The sequence below is a fragment of the Perognathus longimembris genome, chromosome 7 (genome assembly GCF_023159225.1).
Source record: "Perognathus longimembris pacificus isolate PPM17 chromosome 7, ASM2315922v1, whole genome shotgun sequence".
Classification (NCBI taxonomy): Eukaryota; Metazoa; Chordata; class Mammalia; order Rodentia; family Heteromyidae; genus Perognathus; species Perognathus longimembris.
In genome coordinates, this window is record NC_063167.1 from 67,749,090 (window position 1) to 67,772,567 (window position 23,478).

The 23,478-nt window shown below is 40.3% G+C and overlaps 1 protein-coding gene across 1 annotated transcript; it reads right to left on the reverse strand.

Annotated features, from left to right (window-relative positions):
- Positions 1–1,259: 1,259 nt before the first annotated feature.
- Positions 1,260–16,010, reverse strand: Chia (chitinase acidic). Its single transcript, XM_048349961.1, has 11 exons — positions 15,986–16,010; positions 14,285–14,314; positions 12,802–13,003; positions 8,754–8,810; positions 7,969–8,134; positions 4,103–4,227; positions 3,800–3,923; positions 3,343–3,528; positions 2,565–2,684; positions 2,339–2,480; positions 1,260–1,528 (listed from the first exon to the last, which is right to left on the reverse strand). The coding sequence occupies exons 1-11, from the start codon at positions 16,008–16,010 to the stop codon at positions 1,260–1,262; spliced, it is 1,446 nt and encodes a 481-aa protein (XP_048205918.1).
- Between the last annotated feature and the right edge of the window lie 7,468 nt (positions 16,011–23,478).

The following is a 23,478-nucleotide window of genomic DNA, read 5'->3' on the forward strand; positions in this document are numbered from 1 at the left end:
TCTGAAGTCAAACCCCTAAACCACCACTTCCCCTAAAAGTAGTGTTCTCTCCTGAGCACATTCTTTATTGTCTACCTTTGACACTAGCACAATATGATCTCATGAAAGAGGAATTTTGGTCTTATTTACCACAGTGTCTTCAGGGCTTAGGATGCCACTTGGCACAGGATAAAGTGTTGAGTCCACAAATGAGAGGGCATTCCCCAGAGGGGTGCCGTGGACCTCAGCAGTCACCAGTATTGGTGTCTCCCAGAGAAACACCACGCTTGGTATCCTAGGAGACAGTAAACAAAGTAGGGTCTAGCTTGGCTCCCTGGCTTTGGATTTGGCTCTGCAGCTGACTAAGCTGTGTGATGTTGGACAGCTTACTGGAATTCCTCTGCGCCTGTTTCCTGAAGTTAATATCTGTCTCCTAGGCTTTCTCAGGGAGCTAAATTAGAAAATATATATATAAAACGCTAAAAACAGAGTTTGAACAGGACATGGTGGCACACACTGGTTGTCCCAGCTACTCAGAAGACTGAGAATGGTGGATCAAATGTTTAAGATCAGCCTGGGCTACACAGTGAGACTTTTTCTCAACAAACAAACACTGAATTTGACACATGGTAAGCATGCTGCCCCTCTTCCCCAAATCAGCCATTATATTCTTACTACTTTAGGAAGGTAGGGCTACTTTCAATTGCAAACTTTACTGCTTAAGCAGTAAAGAGGAATTGCACACTATAGAAATCTATGTATCTATCATCCATCAGAAAGTATGCTCTGTGCTTGCTCCATCTCATGTACTTCCTGGCTTTTCTCAGCCCATGTGCTAGACAAGCACTCCATGGGGAGTTACTAGACTAGCTTTGCATCTTGAGCTGAAATGATTGATGGCTTTCTACTCCTGAGAAAGCCAAGCAGCACACATGTGCTCTTGAATCTGGAAGATCTATCCTTCTCGTGTCCTCAACACACTCCTGCCCTAAATAGTAAACATTTCCTTCTCACAGCTTCCAGTTGCCATACAGATGAACATGAGCAGGCAGAAGTCTGGCTGGTCAGTCCCACCAATTCTTCACACATGCTCTTCCTTCCCCAGCTATAGCTAGCATTTTCTTATCCAGGAGAAATTTTGACCCCAGTCACTGCAAATCACATACATTCATGCTTAGACTGCTGATTTTATTGCAGAACTTTAAGGAGGAGCAAGATTTCCTTTGCAAGAAGCAAAGGAGGCTGTTCAGGACTCTGGGCAGTGGAGACACTGGTCAAGTTCATGGCCAGTTGCAGCAACTGCAGCTGGTGTCAAAGACAAGCCCAGGCTGGCAGTTCTGCTGGTATGAAATTCCATTTACGCAGTTCCAGAAGGCATTTTTGTTATCTGCCACTGGGTAGAGGCCATTGGCTTTGTCTGCACAGAATCCACTGCCCCCAGAGCTGCCTCCAGAGCCCCCACTCCCACTGCCACTGCCACTGCCACTTCCACTGCCACTGCCGCTGCTGGGAGGGTCCGTTACGGGCTCACTGGGCTGAGCTGTGCAACCTGAAATATGTACCACAAAGAGCAGACACATAGCACACAAAGGCTAAGGTTAGAGCTGGGCATGGGTTTATGGCTTGGGCTAGGATTGGGTTAGTGTTAGTTTTAGGGCTGGGGATAAGGGTAAGGTTAAGGCTAGGCTAGAGGAGGTCTGGGTGAGGCTTTAGGCTTCTGTAGAGTTGATGAGAACTATAGGTGTGGAGGTCTGTAGGTGGGGTACAGTTAACCCTGGAATCCCAATACTTGAAGCTATCAGAAGATAATGCTATAACTCAGGAATTAAGCTAGATTCCCTTTCAATAAAAGGTCTTTTTTCCTGATGATGTGTAAGTCATTCAGAGTCCTTGCTGAGCACACAATGTGTACGAAACACTTTGGCACTCTCTGGCTATAAGTAGGGAATAAATATACAATGAGAAAATATGCAGACAATTTAGGAAGTTGCTATGTTCCTGGAATGACAGATTGGACATGAGAGCCTCAGTAAGGGTGGATGGAAAGAGGCTCATAAACAAGTTGATTTCTATATGAAAGCCACCATAATTTCTACATTCTCTTATATGCCTGAAGACTTAGTAAGCCCAGAGAAAACCCACCAAGTGGACCTAGTTTCCCACAAGAGCATACAATTCTGGTTTGGAAGTTGGCAGGAGTTTGGGAGATACAAACACAATAGTACCTGTATCTCATTTGAGAAAAAAGTAGTGGGATAAAAGTGAATGCATTTTCTTAAACCAAGCAGATTCTGGGTTTGTCTTTGTGAGTTGGGGAAGGGACAAGTTGTACATTCAGGCCTCCCTTGATGTCACTTACTTTCACTCTGCAGGCCAAGGGCATTCTTCAGAGTAGAAATCAGGGGGAACTTGCCCTGGTTACAGAAAGTGCCAGTGAAATCGTCCAAATCAATGGCCCACACCATGGCGCCTCCAAAGTTGTTCTGCCTAAGCCACTGGGTCTGTTTAAGAGAGGACAACAGGAGTCATTTAATTTCCTGAAGCTCCAGGCTGGGATTTTGGCAGTTCCAAGGGACTGATCTTGCCTTGATGTTGAAGCTCTTGACATTGTCGTAGCCAACCCACTCCTTCCCCTGATAGGCATACGGCACATCCTGAGGCTCATCCCATGCCTCTGTGGCTCCATTTTTCAGGAAGGTACAAATCTTAAAATAAATAAATAAATAAAATAAATTATATATATATCAGGGGACTGAGATGTGGCTCAGAGTAGAAAGCCAGTTGTGAGTGTAGAAAGCTAAGCAAGAGTGAAACCCAAGTACTAGTACCACATTTTTAAATTTAAAAACTTTTTAAAAAGTCAAAATATTCAAAATCCTGTAATTATTACTCCCACCAAAGAAAACACAGATTCTCATCTGTAATAATTCTTTTTCCTTTCATGTTTCTAGTTAAGGTTTAGTCAATTTTCTTGTAATTAGAAAAAGCTGTAGTTGTTTTTATTTGTGGGGGAAAAGTAAGGTTTTGGTTTTTTTTGAGTGTTTATATTTTGTTCATAGTGTTTGATTAAGGGAACCCATGGTAACATGAGAAATGTATTTATCTTACTCTTTTGTGTGCTGATATAAATGACCTTAAGGACGTGGTCTGTGGCTTGAAGGGATGTAGGTGTTATTAAGGGTTCTTCATTTGGACTAAGTATGTCAGTATGTTATCAGAAGGCTTTGAGCATTTGGAGCAATACTGGTTTAGAGCAGGTAGGTAATACACAGAATGAGCATTTGTGATTTCAGTAGATTCTAGCCAAAAGCCCTACCACAATGGGTGAAAGTCACAGAGCACTGTACAACCCAATCTACTTACCTCATAGTAGGCCCAGAACCCAGACTCCCTGGTATAGGGCCCAGCAGGGCCAGCGCCAGAGGCAGGGGCACCAATTCCAGTGTTGGAAGGGTTGCTCAAGGTGAAAGTGTGTCCATAGGTTGGGAATCCAACAATGAGCTTCTCAGCTGGGGCCCCGTTATCCTTCCAGTAGTTCATGGCATAATCCTGCAATGATAGTGGGTTAGCTTCAAGCTCCAAATAGCTGAGGGTCCATTACATAGCTATGTTTGTTTCTTTTCTAACATGCAAAATTAGATGATGTTAGTGACAGGCAGATTAGTATTTTGTTTCAAAATATTTTGATGAAATACAACCAAAGACTTAGAAGGACCATTGTCTAAGTGAGACATTTGTAGAACTTAAGTTTCTTTTGTGCCTGATCTCTACAAGATGTACATCACATCTAATCTGTATTTGCCTCTGGGGAGTGCCTTACCACATTCAGGTAGGCATTGCTGCCTGTGTCCGTTGGGTATTTGTAGAGGGGGCTGTTCTCTCCAGTGTAGCTCTCCCAGGAGCCATGGAAGTCATAGGTCATGACATGGATGAAGTCCAGGTACCTGAAGTGGGGTAAATGGCTTAAAGCACTGCTGATCATAGTTTTCCCCACCTCTGCAGGCAAATGATACCACTTCCAGACCTCCCAAGCAAGGCCTCTGAGTAGCAAGACCCCCCCCCCGACAAATATACTCTGCCTAATGATACAGATGCGAGTTTGAGGATGAGGCATATCACTCACTGGGAGAGCTGAGGGATCTCATAGCCAGACTCGATTGTGGAGATGCCAGCAGCTACTGCGGCAGTGATCAGCAACCTGGGTTTGTCAGTCTGCTTGGCCTCCTGCTCAAAAGCTTCACGAATTTCCTGCAGAAAGGCAAAGTAGGGCATATTCAAGGCTGATTTCAGCTCCTTAAATTTCATACATATACATGCATAATATTTTTCCTTTTCAACATCCCAATAAAATTAATAGGATACATGATATTAAAAACTTTAGGAGCTGGGAATATGGCCTAGTGGCAAGAGTGCTTGCCTTGCATACATGAAGCCCTAGGTTCGATTCCCCAGCACCACATATATAGAAAAAGCCAGAAGTGGCGCTGTGGCAAGTGGTAGAGTTCTAGCCTTGAGCAAAAAGAAGCCAAGGACAGTACTCAGGCCCTGAGTTCAAGCCCCAGGACTGATGAAAAACAAAACAAAACAAAAGAGCCCCTATTGCTTTGGGCTGGGATATGGCCCAGTGGCAAGAGTGCTTGCTTCCTATATATGAAGCCCTGGGTTCGATTCCCCAGCACCATATATAGAGAAAATGGCCAGAAGTGGTGCTGTGGCTCAAGTGGCAGAATGCTAGCCTTTAGCAAAAGAGAAGCCATGGACAGTGCTCAGGCCCTGAGCCCAAGGCCCAGGACTGGCAAAAAACAAAACAAAAAAACAACTTTATAGCTGGGCTAGGAATGTAGTTTAGAGGTAGAGTGCTTGCCTGGCATGCATGATGCCCTGGGTTTGATTTCTTAGCACCACATAAACAGAAAAAGCCAGAAGTGGTATGGGGCTCAAGTGGTAGAGCACTAGCTAGCCTTGAACTTAAAAAGGAAGCCAGGGACATTGCTCAGGCCCTGAGTCCAAGCCCAAGGACTGGCAAAACAACAACAACAACAACAACAAAAACCAAAACACTTTATGGCTAATGGCTATTGAATACACACACACACACGGACTAGAAAATTCTATCAGAATCACACAGAAAGTTAGTGGGGCCAGGTCACAAGCAGAACCCAGGACTCCAAAGACAAGTCAGAGCGCCAGTTGCCTCATAACAACCCAGAAGCCCCACTTGGTACAGTCTCTTGCATTTAGCTTTTAGTGGTGTACAAAAAATGTTTCCATTTGTTTAGTGGAAGAACTACTTTATTGGACTCACATCCCACCAAGTGAAATGCTGACTAATGAGGACAGTGGTAATAGGTGACAGGTTCTTATTCATTGCCAGAGGTCAGTTCACCTGTGTTTTGTGTGACTCAAATCTTATTTGGTGTTAGTTCTTATCACTGGATTGTTTGAGCCAGAGTGTGTTCCAGGGACATGTCTCTGAAGATTGTCATGGGGTATTGGTCGAAGGAATTGGGGCATTTAACTGGAAAAAGAATTCTTCCAGTATAGTCTTACTCTACTGCTTCAGTGGCAGAACTAGAACCAATGGCTGGAAAGTATGATTTATGGAGTTGTTGCTCTTTCTGAGAGGCCTGTTCAATTTTCTTCTAGTGATGTACTTACTGTGGAAACTATCCAGAGGCCTGCTGGTGATCTGGGATATGGAGTGCTGGAGAAAAGAATCCTTGGGAGAGGAAATCTGAAACCCATACTTAGTCTTTGACATTTAGCATTCCATTCATTTTTCCTTGGTGATCTTCTACCCTTGCTGATGACCTCAGCCCAGTATATCCAGTCAAATTCATTATCATGAACACTTTGTTATTCATCCAATGCTACTCATCATGATCAAAGCGAAATTAATCAGCCTTTATTATTTCTCCAAACCTACTCTTCTTCCTATATTTATTGTCTTTATGAATAGCACCACAATCAAACCAGCCCTCAAAGTCAGAACACTGAGAAACCCTCTTTTCTACTTCAAATCAATCCCCAGATCTGTTGACTTTTACTTTCCTTATATCCCTGTGTATGTCTCCTTTCCTTATATCCCTGTGTATGTCTCCTTTCCCCCTTACTATTAGAACTATTGCTGGGTCCTTGATCATCTCTTGTTTACTCCTCAACTAGCTCTTTATCCTTATCTTTTAATTTATTCTCATGGTTAAAGCCAGAGAAATCTTTCCAAACACAATCTTTGTCATAATTCTCCACTATGTAAATATCCTTTAAAGTTCCATGGTCTTGAGGGTAAATCCCAGATTCTTTAACCTAATATAAAAGTTCTTATATGTATGTCCTGATTCTTGTTATCTATGTACCTCTCAGGCTAGCACTTACACTTGTTCACACATTGTTCACACATGTCTGTCTGTCTGCCTGTCTGTCTGTCTGTCTGTCTGTGTATATGTTTTCCATTTGTGTCATTCTCCTCAAATAGTTAACACCAGGTTTTCTCAAGACTGAGATAAAGCCTTGGTTTATATATAAAATACGTGTGTGTGTGTGTGTGTGTGTGTGTGTGTGTGTGTGTGTGTGTTTGTCAGTCCTGAGGCTTGAACTCAGGACCTGGGAGCTGTCTCTGAGCTTTTTCCCTCAAGGCTAGCACTCTACCACATGAGCCATAGCTCTATTTCTGGTTTCTTGGTCATTAATTAGATATAAGAGTCTCGGGTGATGGTGGCTCGTGCTTGTAATGGTTGAGATTTGAGGAGCACAATTCAAAGCCAGCCCAGGTAGGACAAGTCTGTGAGACTCTTATCTCTAATTAACAACCAGAAAATCGGAAGTGGCACTGTGGCTCAAAGTGGTAGAGTGCTAGCCTTGAGCAAAAGAGCTCAGGAACAGAGCCTGAGCCCTGAGTTCAAACTCCACAACTGAAAAATTAACAACAATAACAAAAACAATCACAAGAAAAACAAAACAGTCTCACAGACTTTTTTGCCCAGGCTGGTTTCAAACTACTCAGCCTCCTGAGTAGCTAGGTATGAGCCACTGACATGTGGTTCCAAAATGCTTTCTGACCCTTTCTCAGAGCCCCCATTTTTTTTGTTCCTTTAACATTTCATATACCTGTATCATAGCACTCACCAAAATGTACTGCGATTGTTGGTTATGTTTCAGTCTTCTACCTCACAGTGTGTGTTCCTTAATGTCAAGGTTTATATATTATCTTGGTCTTTAGCCTGACATCTAACACAATATCTGGTACACATTGTGTTTGTACTCTCAGTATCAGTATGGTGTCTAGAAGCAATGAACTTAGAAACTAGTACCACAAGTAGTGAAGACAACAGCTGTGTGGTTTGAAGCAAGTTACTTACCTTTATATACTGAAATTACTATCTATAAAATAAATATTGTAAAATGTATGGTACCAATACCATACAGTAAATGTGAAGATGAAATGAATGAAAGGTATTTATTTTTCCTCCTGAGCAGTTAGGATTACAGGAATGAGCTACCAGTACCTGGCTTGAACTACAGTTTGTGAGTAAGGTATAGAGTAATGTCTTGACACATGGTGCACATCTTGTTTTTTTTTTTTTTTTGCGTGTGTGTGTCTGTGTCTGTGTCTGTGTGCACCAGTACTAGGGCTTGAATTCAGGGCCTTACACTCTTACTTAGCTTTTTTTGCTCAAAGCTGGTGTTCTACCACTTGAGCTATACTTCCACTCCTCGCATTTTGCTGGTTAACTAGAAATAAGAATCTCTTGGATTTTTGTCTGTCTAGGCTGGCTTTAAGCCTTGATCTTTAGATCTCAGCCTCCTGCGTAGCTAGTGTTATAGGAGTAAGCCACCAGCCCCCGATCACATATTGCTTTTAAATGCTTACTGGATGACCATATGACATCCAATAATTTTACAATGCCAAGATTCTATAGTTCCAAATTCTCCTTTAGAAGAATAGCCTTTGGATCTTGTTGAGATGCTAAATTTTACTCCCTTACTCACCTGAACCAGGACAGTGAAGAGATGCTTGTCTTGAGGAGGACTCCCACGAGAGCCAGGGTACTCCCAGTCCAAATCTAGCCCATCAAAGCCATACTGGCGCAGGAACTTGATGACAGAGGCAATGAAAGTCTGGCGGTTCTCCCCAGTGGAAACCATAGTGGTGAAACTGAGAGAGACTCAAAGATGGCAGGTGTAAGGCCTTAGTGGTCCCCAAACACTGGAGTATAAAACACTGTACTTTGCTGTCTCAGAGCCTTTCTTTAGCACTCTTACCACAGATGTTTTTGGTTTTTATCCTGGCTCTCCTTTGCACTCAGTCTTCTTACTAGCTACACCATTATTTTGTTATTTACCCAATCTTTCCCCCAGAGTGCTCTTGCTTTGAATTCCTTGCTACTTCACATCATTTGTGTTCTTTCTTCAAATAGTCCCCCAAGATCACGTCTCTAAAAGAGTTTTTTTGTTTATATACATGACTTCTCCCAGAAGACAAGAAGTGAAGCTACATAAGACCTTCCCTGGGGCTTGTCCTCTTTAATGTATTTTATTGTTTTGGAAGCATATAAATTTCTGGGATGGAATCCCAGAATATGTGCTGAAATTTAAACATAAAGTATGTTCTGTTCAATATGGAGGTTTTGGTGTAATAATTTACTGAATCAGTATACTCATTTAACATACATCTTTAAATCTTCTATCTTAAGTTAGTGACTCTAAAAGTATACAGGTTAGTTTGAGCTAACTTGCTTTCAAAGCACATAACAATTTCTGTAAAGAGGACTTACGGGGCAGTTCCAAAGTTCCAGCCTCCAATGGCCAGTAGAGTTTTCAGCTGGCTATTCCTTTAAAGTAAAAGATGAGAAAAAGAGAAATTTAAAAATCAATTTTGTCCAAAGGTCCTGATCACATTATTCATTGTTTCCTTAGTGTGATATTGTATACTGTGGAATGATTTTCTTCAGAAAACTTTCTTTACAAAAATTCATATTATATATATATATGTGTGTGTGTGTATGTTTGTATAGTTACTATTATTATTTAAGTGGTTCTACAAAGGAGTTGCCTTTCAACAACAAAGCTCTTTAGGAATACAATGACAATGCATCTTGATCAATGTCACCCCTTTCAACAATCCACCCCTTCCCTCATTTTTCTTAATTTTGTAGGATATACATCAGATTCTTTTACTGTATTCTCCCTTTTCTCTTCATTCATCTACTCTCTTTCTCTTGATCCCATCCCATTCCTTTCAAGTACCTATTTCCTGGTGTTTATTTTGTTGAACTTTGACTAAGCCTTTCTGAGGAATTACACTGTTAGAGTTCTCCCCCGAATCTGCCATATTTCAGTGAATTCATAATACACTTGCATACAACCCAAAGTATTTACTTATATATTTATAAACTAATTCTAATTTCCACATATGAAAGAAAACATGTCTCTTTTGTCTCTTTTGGCATGACTTACTTCATATAACATATTTTTGCCAAGTCCTTCATTTCTTTGCAAATGATGCAAAGTAAAATTCCATTGTGTATATATACCACATTTTTTTCATCCATGGACGGACATTTGGGCTTATTCCATACTTGCTATGGTGAATAGTGCTACAATGAACATGGCTGTACTTGTAGCTTTATTGCCTCCTAGTTTGCAATCTTTTTGCTAAATGTTTTTACAAAAATTCCTTGTGTTGTTGCCATAAATATGCCCAAGGTCTCTTTGGAAGATCTAAATTAAAAAATTATAGTTTTTTTTTTTTAAAGAATATACAAGTGCTGGGAATGAGGCTTAGAGGTAGAGTGCTTGCCTGGCATGCATGAAGCCCTGGGTTCGATTCCTCAGTACCACATAAACAGAAAAAGCCAGATGTGGCATTGTGGCTCAAGTGGTAGAGTGCTAGCCTTGAGAAAAAAGGAAGCCAGGGACAGTGATTAGGCTGAGTCCAAGCCCCAGGACTGGCAAAAAATAAAAAATAAAACAAAAAGAATATACAGTCAATATTTTATACATATACTATATAAGTATAATTTTCAGTCAAAATACATTATGTACATTGTGAAAATGGAAAAATGAAGCTTGTTGAGATTGGTTTTGGAAGAGAGAAAGGGGAAGAGAGATAGTGACAGAGAGGGCCCATCAAGGTAAACTGTATGTATAGGTGGACATGTCAAAACTCCCTGTACAATTAATTGATATGAGTAAAATTATATAAAAGGCATACTTATTCTATTCCCTCAGATAAAACTACAGATGTTTCTTTAGCACAATTACTTTTCAGTCTCTGTGATGATTAATATAAATTAACTGGCATGGAATTAGGCACATTCTCTGAAACAATGGTTCTCCCACATCCATCTACATAAGAATTATGTGAGAGGGTTATAGGAGCACAACACTAAAATTCTAGGTTTATTGTCTCCTCCTCAGACTCTAGTTGATTTTTACTGACATAGAGATTGACATTTTTATCAAGTTTTTAATGTGATTTTGATTTAAGAAATAAATGAGTCATACTGAAAGAAACATTATTCTGTAGTAGTTCATTTCTTATTGGTGATCATAACTTCAATTCATGATAAGGCTACTGGTGTGCTGTAACACTTGTAGTCTGCTTCATCCTAGATTACTAAACCAAATGAATGTGTTTTAAGATACTAGTCGAGCGCGTGCGTGCGTGCGTGCGTGCGTGCGTGCGTGCGTGCGTGTGTGTGTATATGTGTATGCTGGTTCTGGAGCTTGAACTCAGGGCTTGGGCACTATGCCTAAGCTTCTTTTGCTCAAAGCTACCGCTCTTTAACTTGAGCCATACCTCCATTTCTGGCTTTCTCTGAGTAGTTTGTTGAAGAGTCTCACAGGTTTTCGTGTCAGGGTTGACTTTCAACCTTGATTCTCAGATCCTAACCCTTTTTTTTTTGCTGGTCCTGATGCTTGAACTTAGGGCCTGGGCTCTGTCCCAGAGCTTGTCTGTGCTCACAGCTAGAGCTCTACCACTTGGCCTACAGCCCTATTTCTGGCCTTTTCTCTTTATGTGGTACTGAGGAATAAAACCCAGTGCATCCTAGGCATGTACTCTACCACTAGCCCCATTCCAAGCCCTGGAACCAATATGTTTTGAATACTAACAACAGCAGGTATTATAATCATTGTCTATATCCTTCCTACCTAAAGAAAGTCTACTAAAAATACAGAGTCATAATTACAAGCAGAAGAATTTGGACCCCTGTCTCACACCATGTACAGAAATCATCTCAAAGTAAATTAAAGATCTAAACATAAAACTTCAAACTATAAAACTACTAGAAGAAAATATGGGGAAAACTCTATGACAATGGCTGGGTAATGATTTTTTTATGTGACCCCCCCAAAAGGACAGGAAACAAAAGCAAAAATAGGTAAATGAAATTATATCCAACTAAGGGTTCTGCATAACAGCGGAAACAAGAGAGATAACATACAGAATAAGAGAAAATATTTACAAGCCATATATTTGAAGCTAATATATAATGAAGCTTATGTTCAGAATACAGAGGAATGTAAACAACTCAACAGCAGGAAACAAATAATATGATTAAAATGAAAAATCTGAATAGATAATTTTCAAAAGAAGACAAAAGCCAACAGCTGTGTAAAAAGATATTAAATGCAAATTTAAACCACATTCAGATATCATCTCCAGCCAGAATGGCTATTATCAAAGAGATTATAAGATGTCTAGTGTGGTCAAGGATTTGAATACAAAGCACATTTGTACACTATTGGAAATGTAAATTAATACAACCATTGTGGAAAATAGAATGGAGTTTCCTTAAAGATTAAAAATAGAATTCCCATTTGTTCCAGGAATCCCCCTTATAAGTTTATATACAAAAGATGTGAAGTAAGTATCTCGAAGAGATAGCAGCACTTCTGTGATCATTGCAGAACTTTTCACAATAGCCAAGATGTGAAGTCAACCCAAGTGTCATCCATCAATGGATAAATGGATAAAAATAATATGGGCTGGGGATATAGCCTAGTGGCAAGAGTGCCTGCCTCGGATACACGAGGCCCTAGGTTTGATTCCCCAGCACCACATATACAGAAAACGGCCAGAAGCGGCGCTGTGGGTCAAGTGGCAGAGTGCTAGCCTTGAGCGGGAAGAAGCCAGGGACAGTGCTCAGGCCCTGAGTCCAAGGCCCACAGTTCATGAGACTAGAGGGATGTCTCAAGTTGTAGAGTGTTTTGAGCAGGGTTAGACAAAGGATATAAAAAGTCAGTGAAACAGGAAGAATAAGTTTAAGAGATCATTATTGTGCAACATGGTGCCTATAATTGATAGCAATGACAAGTATTTTTTAAACTGCTATGTTGAGTGTTCTCACCATAAAATAAGTATGTAACATGTATGTTAATTAGCTCAACTGAATAAATCCATAATGCATACTATTTCAAAGCATGGTGTTGTATATAAAATAATGTATGCCTTTTGAGACCCTGACTCAATTTTTTTTTTTTTTTTGGCCAGTCCTGGGGCTTGGACTCAGGGCCTGAGCACTGTCCCTGGCTTCTTCTTGCTCAAGGCGAGCACTCTGCCACTTGAGCCACAGAGCCACTTCTGGCCATTTTCTGTATATGTGGTGCTGGGGAATCGAACCCAGGGCCTCATGTATACGAGGCAAGCACTCTTGCCACTAGGCCATATCCCCAGCCCTCCCTGACTCAATTTTTAAAAAAAGAAAGAAAATGCAAGAAATGATCTTTTTCTTTACTCCAAACCCATTGATTCTGAACAACATTTAAAGAAGTATCGATGTTTGGAAAATCAAATACCCACTTCTCCCCTTTTCTTACTTCTTTTTCAGACCATTGAAAGCTTGATAGAGAGTCACATCATTCCACTCAATGGTGGTGATCTCATTGTTCCGCATCCCAGCAAAGGCATAGATGAGGTGAGTGCACAGGCAGGGATCGATGTTGTCAGGCTTGAAACTCCCCAGGCCAGGCCGGTACTGGGCCCAGTTGGTGAAATAACATATCAGCTGGTAGGCAGAACCTGAGCGTGGTGAGGAGTAAGAATGGTAGCTCATTTAGGTGTTATTAAAACGTGCTGTCAGGGCTGGGAATATGGCCTAGTGGCAAGAGTGCTTGCCTCGTATACATGAAGCCCTGGGTTCGATACCCCAGCACCACATATATAGAAAATGGTCAGAAGTGGCACTGTGGCTCAAGTGGCAGAGTGCTAGCCTTGAGCCAGAAGAAGGTAGGGACAGTGCTCAAGCCCTAAGTCCAAGGCCCAGGACGGGCAAAAAACAACAACAACAACAAAAATAAAACAACCCAATGCCTAATGTATGAAACTGTAACCTCTCTGTACATCACTTTGACAATTAAAAAAAAAAAGTGCTGTCAGCTTTGACCCTCAGAGACCTGGAGATTGAGTTTATGGTGGGGGGGGGCATGGGGGGATGCACACACATGTCAATACTAGAGCTTGAACTCAGGGCCTAGGTGCTATCCTTTCGCTTTTTTGCCTAAGCTGGCAATAAAGGCGAGCACTCTACCACTTCAACTACAGCTTCACTTCCAGCTTTTTGCTGGTTAATTGGACTTAAGAGTCTCATGGGCTTTCCTACTGTGGCTTCAAATGCCAGTCCTCAGATTTCAACCTCTTGATTGGCTAGGATTATAGGCATGAGCCACTGTCTCCTATCAGAGTTGGTTATTTTTATTATTATTATTATTTTTTTTTTTTGCCAGTCCTGGGCCTTGTACTCATGGCCTGAGCACTGTCCCTGGCTTCTTTTTGCTCAAGGCTAGCACTCTGCCACTTGAGCCACAGAGCCACTTCTGGCCATTTTCTCTATATGTGGTGCTGGGGAATTGAACCCAGGGCTTCATGTATTCGAGGCAAACACTCTTGCCACTAGGCCATATTCCCAGCCCCAGAGTTGGTTATTTTTAACTTTGATCCAAAATGAATCTGACATAAGCCTTCTGAAGGAAATATAAAGTAATAGAGGAAGTGAATATGATCGAAGCACATCAGATACATGTATGAAACTATCAAATGAAACCACTTTATAATTAAAATTCCTTACTTTTTTAAAAGCAGAAAGTAAATATGCCCAATAGTAGCCCACAGTGTACCACCAGTTCATGGTTCTCAGGAGGTCAAGCTGTTTGTTTTTTTTCTTCCAAATAAGGTGATACTGGGAATATATTTTTCAATGAAATATATTAAATAAGCAATTGCTTTGGGAATAATTCATGGGAAATTTGAAATTGATGACTGATAATGATTTTTTGACTAAAAAAAATGGAGCCAATGACTTACCCAATTGAGCATTCAACTGTAAGGCCAGAGCTGGAAAGAAAGAGACAGCATTTACTCTGAGTCTATTCTCGGTATCCTGTAGGATCTACTTTTGAGAACTTCATTCCCATCCTATCTGTCACCAGTTGTTACAGCCCAAGGGAAACTTTGCAATTGGGCAACAAGGTAATCTTTTCAATGAATACACCGATCTACTCTTCCACTCATTAGGCAAAAATGGCCGTGATGCTCTCTCCTTCCACCTTCTATGTAAGAAATAAGTGTTACTGAATGTGAAGCCTACTCTCTATGAAAAGGGTACTGACTGAAATTAGCCCAAATTCCCTCTCCTTGGTGACCATACATCCGTATAGGCCTCACCTCCCAGGCTCGAATGAGCACAGCCTTCCAACAGACAAACAATCCCCTAAAGCAGAGCCCATGTGGGAGGAGAGAACTAGGAATCTCCAGATGCCTCTCCCTGGTTTACTGGAGGAATTTTTATTTTTGAGCTAACTTCTCACTGTGTGGTCCAGAGTGGCCCTAGAGTCACATCCTCAACCTCCAGAATGCAGAGATTACAGGCCTTCACCACCACACTCAGCTAACCAAGCCACTTATACCTTGCTTTACAAATTGAGCTTAAGATTTCACCTGGAAAATTTCTGCTGCTTGAAAAGGATTGCAAATCACAGCTTTGTAGTAACCAAAAAGTTGTGGCTATGACTTGACTCTAAACAACTGAATCTCTTTGAATGACTTAATTCCTAAGAATGACATTTTGATTTTATTCTTTTCCACTTTTAAAAAAATGATTCACCCTTTCTTTTTTATTAACTTTAAGTAGTTGTACAAGGGGTTTCAATTCAACATTATCAGCATAATACATCTTGGTCAATGTTACCTCTTTCATCATTCTCACCCATTATTCCCAACTTCAACATCCCCTCAATTTACCTGGTTCCATTTTCACATATATACATTGGATATTATGACTGTATTCACCCTCTTTCCATTTGTCTGCCCCCTTCCTACCATCACCTTACCCCACCAAGCTAACATGTTTCAGCTTCCTGGCATTCATTTTGTTAAGCTGTAAATTATTTGTTCAAATGCATCACTGAAATCCTTTTATGTACCATACTTCAGTTAATATGTTTGTGTAAATATGCATATGGCCCTGTGTATGCTTCTGTATGTTTATAATTTAGATCTAATACCTACATGTGAAAGAAAACAAACACACTTTGTTTCTCGGAACCTGACTTATTCAAGCGTGACATTTTTATGATATATAATGCACTCAGCAGGATTCTACAGAGTAAATGAGTATTCTGAAAACTGGAGCAAAAACAACTTGTACAGTCCTATCTCAGTTCCTACTGAAACAGGTAGTTCCAGAACCTGAGTACATAAATATAATGCTGACCAAAGTATGAGGTCCAGAAAAATGAGTGGAGGAATGGTAAGGCATGAACTACAGATGAAAAAACGAGACAAGCATTAGGGGAAAACAAGTGAGCTTTTCTTTTAGAACCATGTTTATTGCATCAGCAAAGGCACAGGTATCACCAGAGCTAATGAAGTTACAAGAACAAGAAGCAGAATGAAGAAACAAGGCTTGAAATGATGAAAGAACAATGAAAATGCATGGAGGCTCAGTGTGGCCATGGCTTCATGGTATTGGAGGCTGAGAAAGGCTATAACCAAATACGAACTCACCTGTGAGGAGAATGAGCTTTGCCATGGTTGCTGTAGGTACTGCTCCAATTGAGCCAAGATTTTCTTTTTATACTATTTGAATTGCTGGTTATCACATTTGGGTTCCAAATGGAAAGCATTTAACCAGGATGTGTATGTAGCTAATCAATAAATCAACAGGTCTCCTTTTGAATCGGTTTTTTGAACTTCCTATCACCTTCCCTACCCAATATGGACAAAAGCAACACCTTAACTCCTAACAGAGTGTTGGGCACCATCACCACAGAAAGCGCTCACCAGCTTAATAGCTTTGGTGGCAAGTTTCCATGGTAGATAAGCATCTTCAGATTATTGAGGTTAGATTTTATTCTGTGGATATTTTGTACCCAGTACCAGAGCATATGCTTATTGGAAAGTTAACAGTAAAATCCTTTCTAAGTTATTAGTTGTTTTTAATTCCTTTTTCTTCATGGAATTATTGATGTGGAGTTTGAACTACAACTGCCTGAGGACGTTTTCCCTTTTTAGGGGCCACTTTCTGAACTTCTTATTCATACTTGTTCTTTGAGATGACTTCAAGTTACAACTACAAGATAATTTTATCTTAAGAATGTATTTGTTTCAAAATGTTTCATCTAAGGTTACCAAGAACTCTCCAGTGGACCATAGTTTCTAATCCTATTCAGGAGATACTGCATACACGTCGTGTTGTTGATGTGTATAGATGATAATAATGTTGAACCAAGCATCTTCTTTTGTGGAGCTATTTGCAAGTTGATCACTTCTAGAATTGTATCTAAAGTGAGTTCCAAACTATCCTTCCAAAACATTTCTTCTTTAGAGTAAGCAGAGAACTAAATTTCTACTTCAGCTTCAGCCTGAGGCCCAAGAGGCCCAAGAGCCCCTCTTCGCAGCTTCCCTGGTTCTGGCATCTTGAGCACACCTCTGCTTAAGCTGTCACCATCTTGCTTGAAATATCCCTATTCTTCACTACCCATTCGAATTCTAGCAATTCCTCAAAGTCCAGTCTACATCCTCTCTTTACACTGTCTCCTCTTTCTCTTTATATAGTATATATTTTTTCCACTTCCTATATACTAGTCTTGTGGTGATAGGTGTCCATCAGGGAATGTTGGCTTCTTGCCAGAATTATTGCAAGTATGGACTGCTGTTTGTTTTTTTTATTACCCATGGAAATTAAGTTGTATCCAATCATTCTATGATAAATAGGCTGGTGTGTTTGGGTCCCAGTTACTGGACCAGAGGAAATTCACAGTAGTATTGTCATGGTAGATTTCAATTACAAAAATAATACAAATGAATACCAAAAGTGTCTACTATGTTTTAGAGATTGTACTTGCTGTTTATGTCACTTAAATATTAATTTTGCAAGTGACTAAAAGCAACTCCAACAGAAGTAAATCAATGTACTGGAAAGACATGAGGAAACTCACATAACAAAAGATAACTCATTGTGGTGTGGGCCCTGTAGATGTCCCAAACATCTTGGGGAGGGGACCTGAGGAGGGGGGGGTCTATAATCAGGCAAGAAAAGTCCTCGGTTTGGCTGCAGAAAAGATTTCAAGTGTCATCAAATGTGAGATTTAAGCAGATTTATTAACAAGCCACAGTACACAGTTTGAGAGTGAGTATGAAAAAGAAGCTCTATTCTATCTTTAGCAAGTTATATGAATGTTTTACACTATATTTTTGAGATTGAGATGTATATTGGATATTTTTTGTAAAAACCATTTAGTTAATCAATTAGTTTATTTGTACTGACCATTTGGTTAATCAGTCACTTACATCTTTATTATTTTTTCTATCTACTAATTTTGAGATTGCCTTGTTCTGGTTTTCCTTTGGGCTTGAAGTACATTGCTATTTGAGCTCTCTCTGATATTTTAAAGTAGACACTTGTGATATATCACAGTTGTAACTACTTTCAACGTCCTATGTGTATGTGTAGTTTCTATTATTGATGATGTTCTTGTATCACCTTCCTAGGGTTGTACCTACACTATCTCTGTAATCTTATCTGAGTATATTGGAAACCGTGTTTACTGGTATTGGAAGTAGGAAATTCAAAGGGAATACCAAATTTGAGAGACACAGGGTAAAAAAAGAGAAACAACTACAAAAGCAATACTTGCAAAACTGTTTGGTGTAAGTGAACTGAACACCTGGGGGGGGGAGGGAAAGGGAGGGAGGGAGGGGGGCATGAGGGACAAGGCAACAAACAGTACAAGAAATGTATCCAATGCCCAACGTATGATACTGTAACCTCTCTGTACATCAGTTTGATAATAAAAATTTGAGGAAAAAAAAACACAAGAAAAAAAAATAAATAAAGTAGACACTTGTAGCATTAAGTCTTCCTCTTAGCATTGCCTTTTCTGTGTCACTAGCTTTCCAGTGCATTTCCAGTCACTAGCTAGTCAGAAACAATACCTGGAACAGCATTGTCCTTCTGCTTTTTTGCCCGAGGCTAGTACTCTACCAAGCAAGCCACATCTCCACTTCCAGATGTTTCTTCCTAACTGGAGATAAGGGTCTCATGGACTTTCCTGCCCTAGATGGTTTTGAACCAGGATCCTCAGATCTCAGTCTCCAGAGTAGCTGGGATTACTGGTATGAGCTGCTGGCACCTAGCAGTGAATCTAAGAATTTTAAATTTCTCACTTATTTCTTTGATGACCCACTCATATTCACTAAAGTATTTAGTCTTCATATGTTTGAATATTTTCTCTGTGTGTGTGTGTGTGTGTGTGTGTGTGTGTGTGTGTGTGTGTTAGTACTAGGGCTTGAACTTAATGGCCTCATACTTTCCCTTTTTTACTCAGGGCTAGCACTCTACTACTTGAGCCACATCTTCACTCTGGCTTTTTGCTCATTAATTGGAGACAAGAGTCTCTTCAGTTTTTCTGCTTGGGATAGCTTCAAATCTTGATCCTCAGATCACAGCCTCCTGAATAAATAGGATTATAGGCATGAGCCACTGACACCTGGCTTGAATATTTTCTGTAGTTTTTCTTGCTATTTTTAGTTTTATTCCATTGTGATCTTATAAAATTCAGAATGTTATTTCAATTTTCCTGTATTTGTTAAAGCTTGTTTCAGGTCTCTCTGTATAAGATATTTTGGAGAAAGTTCCATGTGTTGTGGAGAAAAATGTATATTTTGGGATTTGTGGTAGATTATGTCCATTTGGTCTATTGTGTCATTTAATTCTGTAGTTTCATACCTAAGGCCATGGGTGCATTTCTTGTACTATTTATTACTGAGGCATCTGAGGGTGCCTTTCTTAAATTTTCAGATGAGGTAGTTCTTCTTGAAATAGGGTCTTTTTAAAAATCTTGAATATTTTTAAATTTTTATTTATTGTTAATTTGATTTATTTATTATTTTATTTTCTTTAAGTAGTTATACAAATGGGTCTCAATTCAACTTGCCAGTTTATGAGTACATGAATCCTATTTTTTAAGAAACAGAAATAGCTTAGGCTTTAACAGCCTTTCCAGAGGTTTCAATGTCCCAAACTACAGGTTCTACTTGAGGTAAAACTATTTTAGGAACATTTTGGGTGCTTTGGTAGTTGGTTCTATTAATATCTCCAAGAACTGTATGTCTAGGTGTTAAGTAAAATGTGTGTCCAAATAAGCAATATAACAATCTGGCTGGGTATTCTGAGAGCACCAAAAATACTTGAGGAAAAAAAACCCAGTTCGCCAAGTTTGCAAGTTGAGAGCTTTGGTCTTTGGAGTTTTATCAACACCAGTTAGTTTATAAAAGTTATTAGGAAAAAAAAGATTCTGAGAATTCAGTTAAGGTAAAGACCGAGTCCCTTTATCTAAGAGAATTTATTGTTTTACTTGCTTCACAGAGTTATGTGAGGCTGGGCTGAGCATAGTGGTGATGTACACCTATTCTCTCAATTACTTAGGAGGTAGGGACCAGAAGATTGATGTTGAGTTTGGTCCAGACTCCGTCTCAAGCCAAGCATGGTGGTACACACTGATAATCCAGGCTACTTGGGAGGCAAATGTAAGAGACTCACCATCCAGGCTGGCTTTGGCCTAAGCATGAGGCATTTTGTGAAAAGTAATTAAAAGCAAAACGGACTGGAGGTATAGCTTGTGGTAGAGCATTTGCTAGGCACATACAAGGCCTGAGTTCAAACGATTGTACCCAAAAAAAAAATTTACTGAGGAACTATCTGTGTTAATGTCAATTGACTGTGTGGGTATTCACAATGGAAGACTTTGCATATCTTCAGGCCTGAAGGTAGCTAAAATAGAGACAGATGTCTTTCTTTCCCTTTGGATTCAAGGACATTTTTCCTTTCAATGATGTCCCTCTTTATACAACTGCTGTTTGTGTCCTTTCATAAGGCAGTCCTAGTGCCCACATTGGTAGCATTCATTAGGCTTCTTGCAGTCAGCCTTTTAATCAAACAGGGCTCAAGTCTTTCCTCTGAGGTGGCAGATTTTTATTCAAGAGAGGTAAAGTCCCAGCCCCACCCCCAATACACACACATACATTGTCATAGCTATTAAGTAAGCCTGTTCCCGTGCCTGGGACTGTTTTCCCTGGACATGTTGAACTTTTCCTCCCTTATCTCAATTGTTGAAAATGCCAAAGCCAAAATTTAACTATTGGATAATGGAGTTTGTGGGCTCTATTGTTTGTCCTTGAGTCTTTGGACTGATATTTGAGGAGACTGACTAATGAAGTAAGTTCTCCATAGTGCTTGTCCTTCATGTGACTCGGAATTCATGTTCTTTATTTTCTCAGGTCTTTCAGATGACTTCAAAATTGGGCAGAATTTTCATCTCCTTTGTGCATGATTTCTCTTATTTTCTTTTTTCATTAGGTAACAGCTTTGTTCAGACTGTTGCACCCCCCCCCCCATTCAATAGTTGGTCACATGATTTCAGAATCTTCCCTCCCAATCTGATCATTCCATCTAAGGTCCTCATTTGGTGGTGTTTTTGTTTTGTTTTGTTTTGTTTTGTTTTGTTGTTGTTCTTTTTTGCCAATCCTGAGGCTTAAACTCAGGGCCTAAGCCTAAGCACTGTCCCTGGCTTCCTTTTGCTCAAGGGTAGCACTTTACCACTTAAGCCACAGCACCACTTCTGGCTTTTTCTATATATGTGGTGCTGTGGAATCAAACCCAGGGCTTCATGTATGCTACATGGTTATGATGGTTCTATAGGACTTCTCTGTTGATCATTATGCATCACCAGAGGCCTCAACAATGATCATTTAAAGGATCCTTTGAGATATGAGGTTCTCCCAGGGCGGTGAGCACATAGCACAATTTACAGAGTCTCCTCCATTTGGAGTCCTGGTTTAATGCCATAAAAACTTGCACATAGAGAATCCCTGACTATTTTTCCTTTCTTTTCAAGAACAGAGCAAATTGGAATATAGGGTTACATTTTGGAATCCTATATTTAGGCCAAATTTCCACATTTTTAAGTTTACATTGTGATCATTCAGTATTGCAAAGATAAAAATAATCTTTTTTTTTTAAATTCTTCCCCTTTAAAGTGATTCCAAATCTTGACTATAAAGCTTCAAAGGAAAAGTGGGTGCTCATGGCTGATGCCTGTAAGCCTAGCTAGTTAGGAGGCTGAGTGGTAGAGTGCTTGCTTTGCATGTGTGAGTCCTTGAGTTTAAGCCCCCCGTACTAAAAGACAACAGCTACAACAAACAAAAAAGAAACCAAAAAAGTTTTAGCAAACTGGATTCAGGAGTAGGTTAAAGGGACACAATGACCAAATAGGATTTACTCCTGGGAGAATGACTTTTTGTCAAATTAATGTAAACAAAGTATTTGATAAAAGTTAACATTCTTTCATGATAAATAGCACTCAACAACCTAGGAATAGAAGGAAACTACCTCAAGATAAAATCATATATAACAGGGCTGGGGATATGGCCTAGTGGCAAGAGTGCTCGCCTCGTATACATGAAGCCCTGGGTTCGATTCCCCAGCACCACATATACAGAAAATGGCCAGAAGTGGCACTGTGGCTCAAGTGGCAGAGTGCTAGCCTTGAGCAAAAGGAAGCCAGGGACAGTGCTCAGGCCCTGAGCCCAAGGCCCAGGACTGGCAAAAAAAAAAAAAAATTATATATAACAAACCCACAGCAAACAGTATGCTCAGTGATAAAGACAAAGAACTTTTGCTTTAAAATGAAGGATGACTTTGGCCAGGTGGTAGAGCTAACTTGCAATCAATCTCATTGCTCAGGAAACAGAGGCAGAGGGATCAAGACTGAGATCTGTCTCAAAAATGGTATGCAAAAGGCCTGGGGCCACAGATCAAGTAGTAAAGCACCCGTTCCTAGCAAGTCCAAGGTCCTAGGTTTAATCTCTAGTACAAGTAACAATGAGTGTGGGGCGCGCGCGCATATGTGTGTGTGTGTGTGTGTGTGTGTGTGTGTGTGTGTGTGTGTGTGCAGGTGCTTGGCCTGAGCATTGTTACTTTGTTTTTTCCCTCAAGGCTGACACTGCTGAACCACAGCTCCCCTTCTGGCTTTTTGGTGATTAATTGAAGAGTCCCAAGAATTTTTTCCTGCCCAGGCTGCCTTCAAACAACAATCATTAGATCTCAGTCTACTGAGTAGCTAGGATAATAAGCATCAGCCACTGGCATCCAGAAGGAATTTTCTTTAAAGACCAGCAATAAAACAAAGATGCCTGCTTTTTGGTGTGTGTATGTGTATGTGTGTGTGTGTGTGTGTGTGTGTGTGTGTGTGTGTGTGTGTGTTGGTCGTGGGGCTTGAACTCTGGGCCTGAGTGCTGTCACTGAGCTCTTCAGCTCAAGGCTAGCACTCTACCACTTGAGCCACAGCATCACTTCTCTGGTTTTCTGGTCATTAATTGAAGATAAGGGTCTCACAGACTTTCTTGCCCAGGCTGGCTGGCTTTGAGCTGTGATCCTCAGATCTCAGCCTCCTGAGTAGCTAGGATTACAGGTGTGAGCCACCAGCACCCGGCAAGATGTCTGCTTTTTTCCAAGGCACTGTTAACACCATGAAAGGGACTGAGGTTTGGGAAGAATTAGTCTCTGAGTCTATGACCTGAATTAAAGGGCAAAGAAGAGAACATTTGAATGGTGCTAAGAATTGTAAGGAAAAGAAAGCATGAGCCCATAGTACTGATTCCTGACAAGTGTAATATCCTGGAGTGTACTTTTCAGGGTTAATGGGAACAATCCAACATTCTCGTATATGGAAAGACTCAAGAAACAACTGGATGGACCGCTTAAGAATAAGACCAGCCACCTGTACCCCTCGCTTCTCCCCAAAGCCATACAAATAAATTTAAACTAGCAAATAATTAGTTCAATAGTTAATTGTAGGGTTATAAGGAGTAATACAACAATTGAAGAAAAAGAGTGAGTCCCAAAAGTTATTCATCAAGCATAAAGGCAGCAGATATTCTCACATACAAGAAAATGGAAAGCGCCTGCCGTCAGCCACCTTCACCTCACCACTTCTGGG

Bases quoted from the DNA above. Each gene is read 5' to 3' on its own strand.
- Chia (XM_048349961.1), bottom strand. From the start codon at position 16,010: ATGGCAAAGCTCATTCTCCTCACAG. The intron at 13,004-14,284 runs GTAAGTCATTGG...CACCACGCTCAG, and splicing joins ACAGTTGAATGCTCAATTGG to GTTCTGCCTACCAGCTGATA. The intron at 8,811-12,801 runs GTAAGAAAAGGG...TTTACTTTAAAG, and splicing joins TTCAATGGTCTGAAAAAGAA to GAATAGCCAGCTGAAAACTC.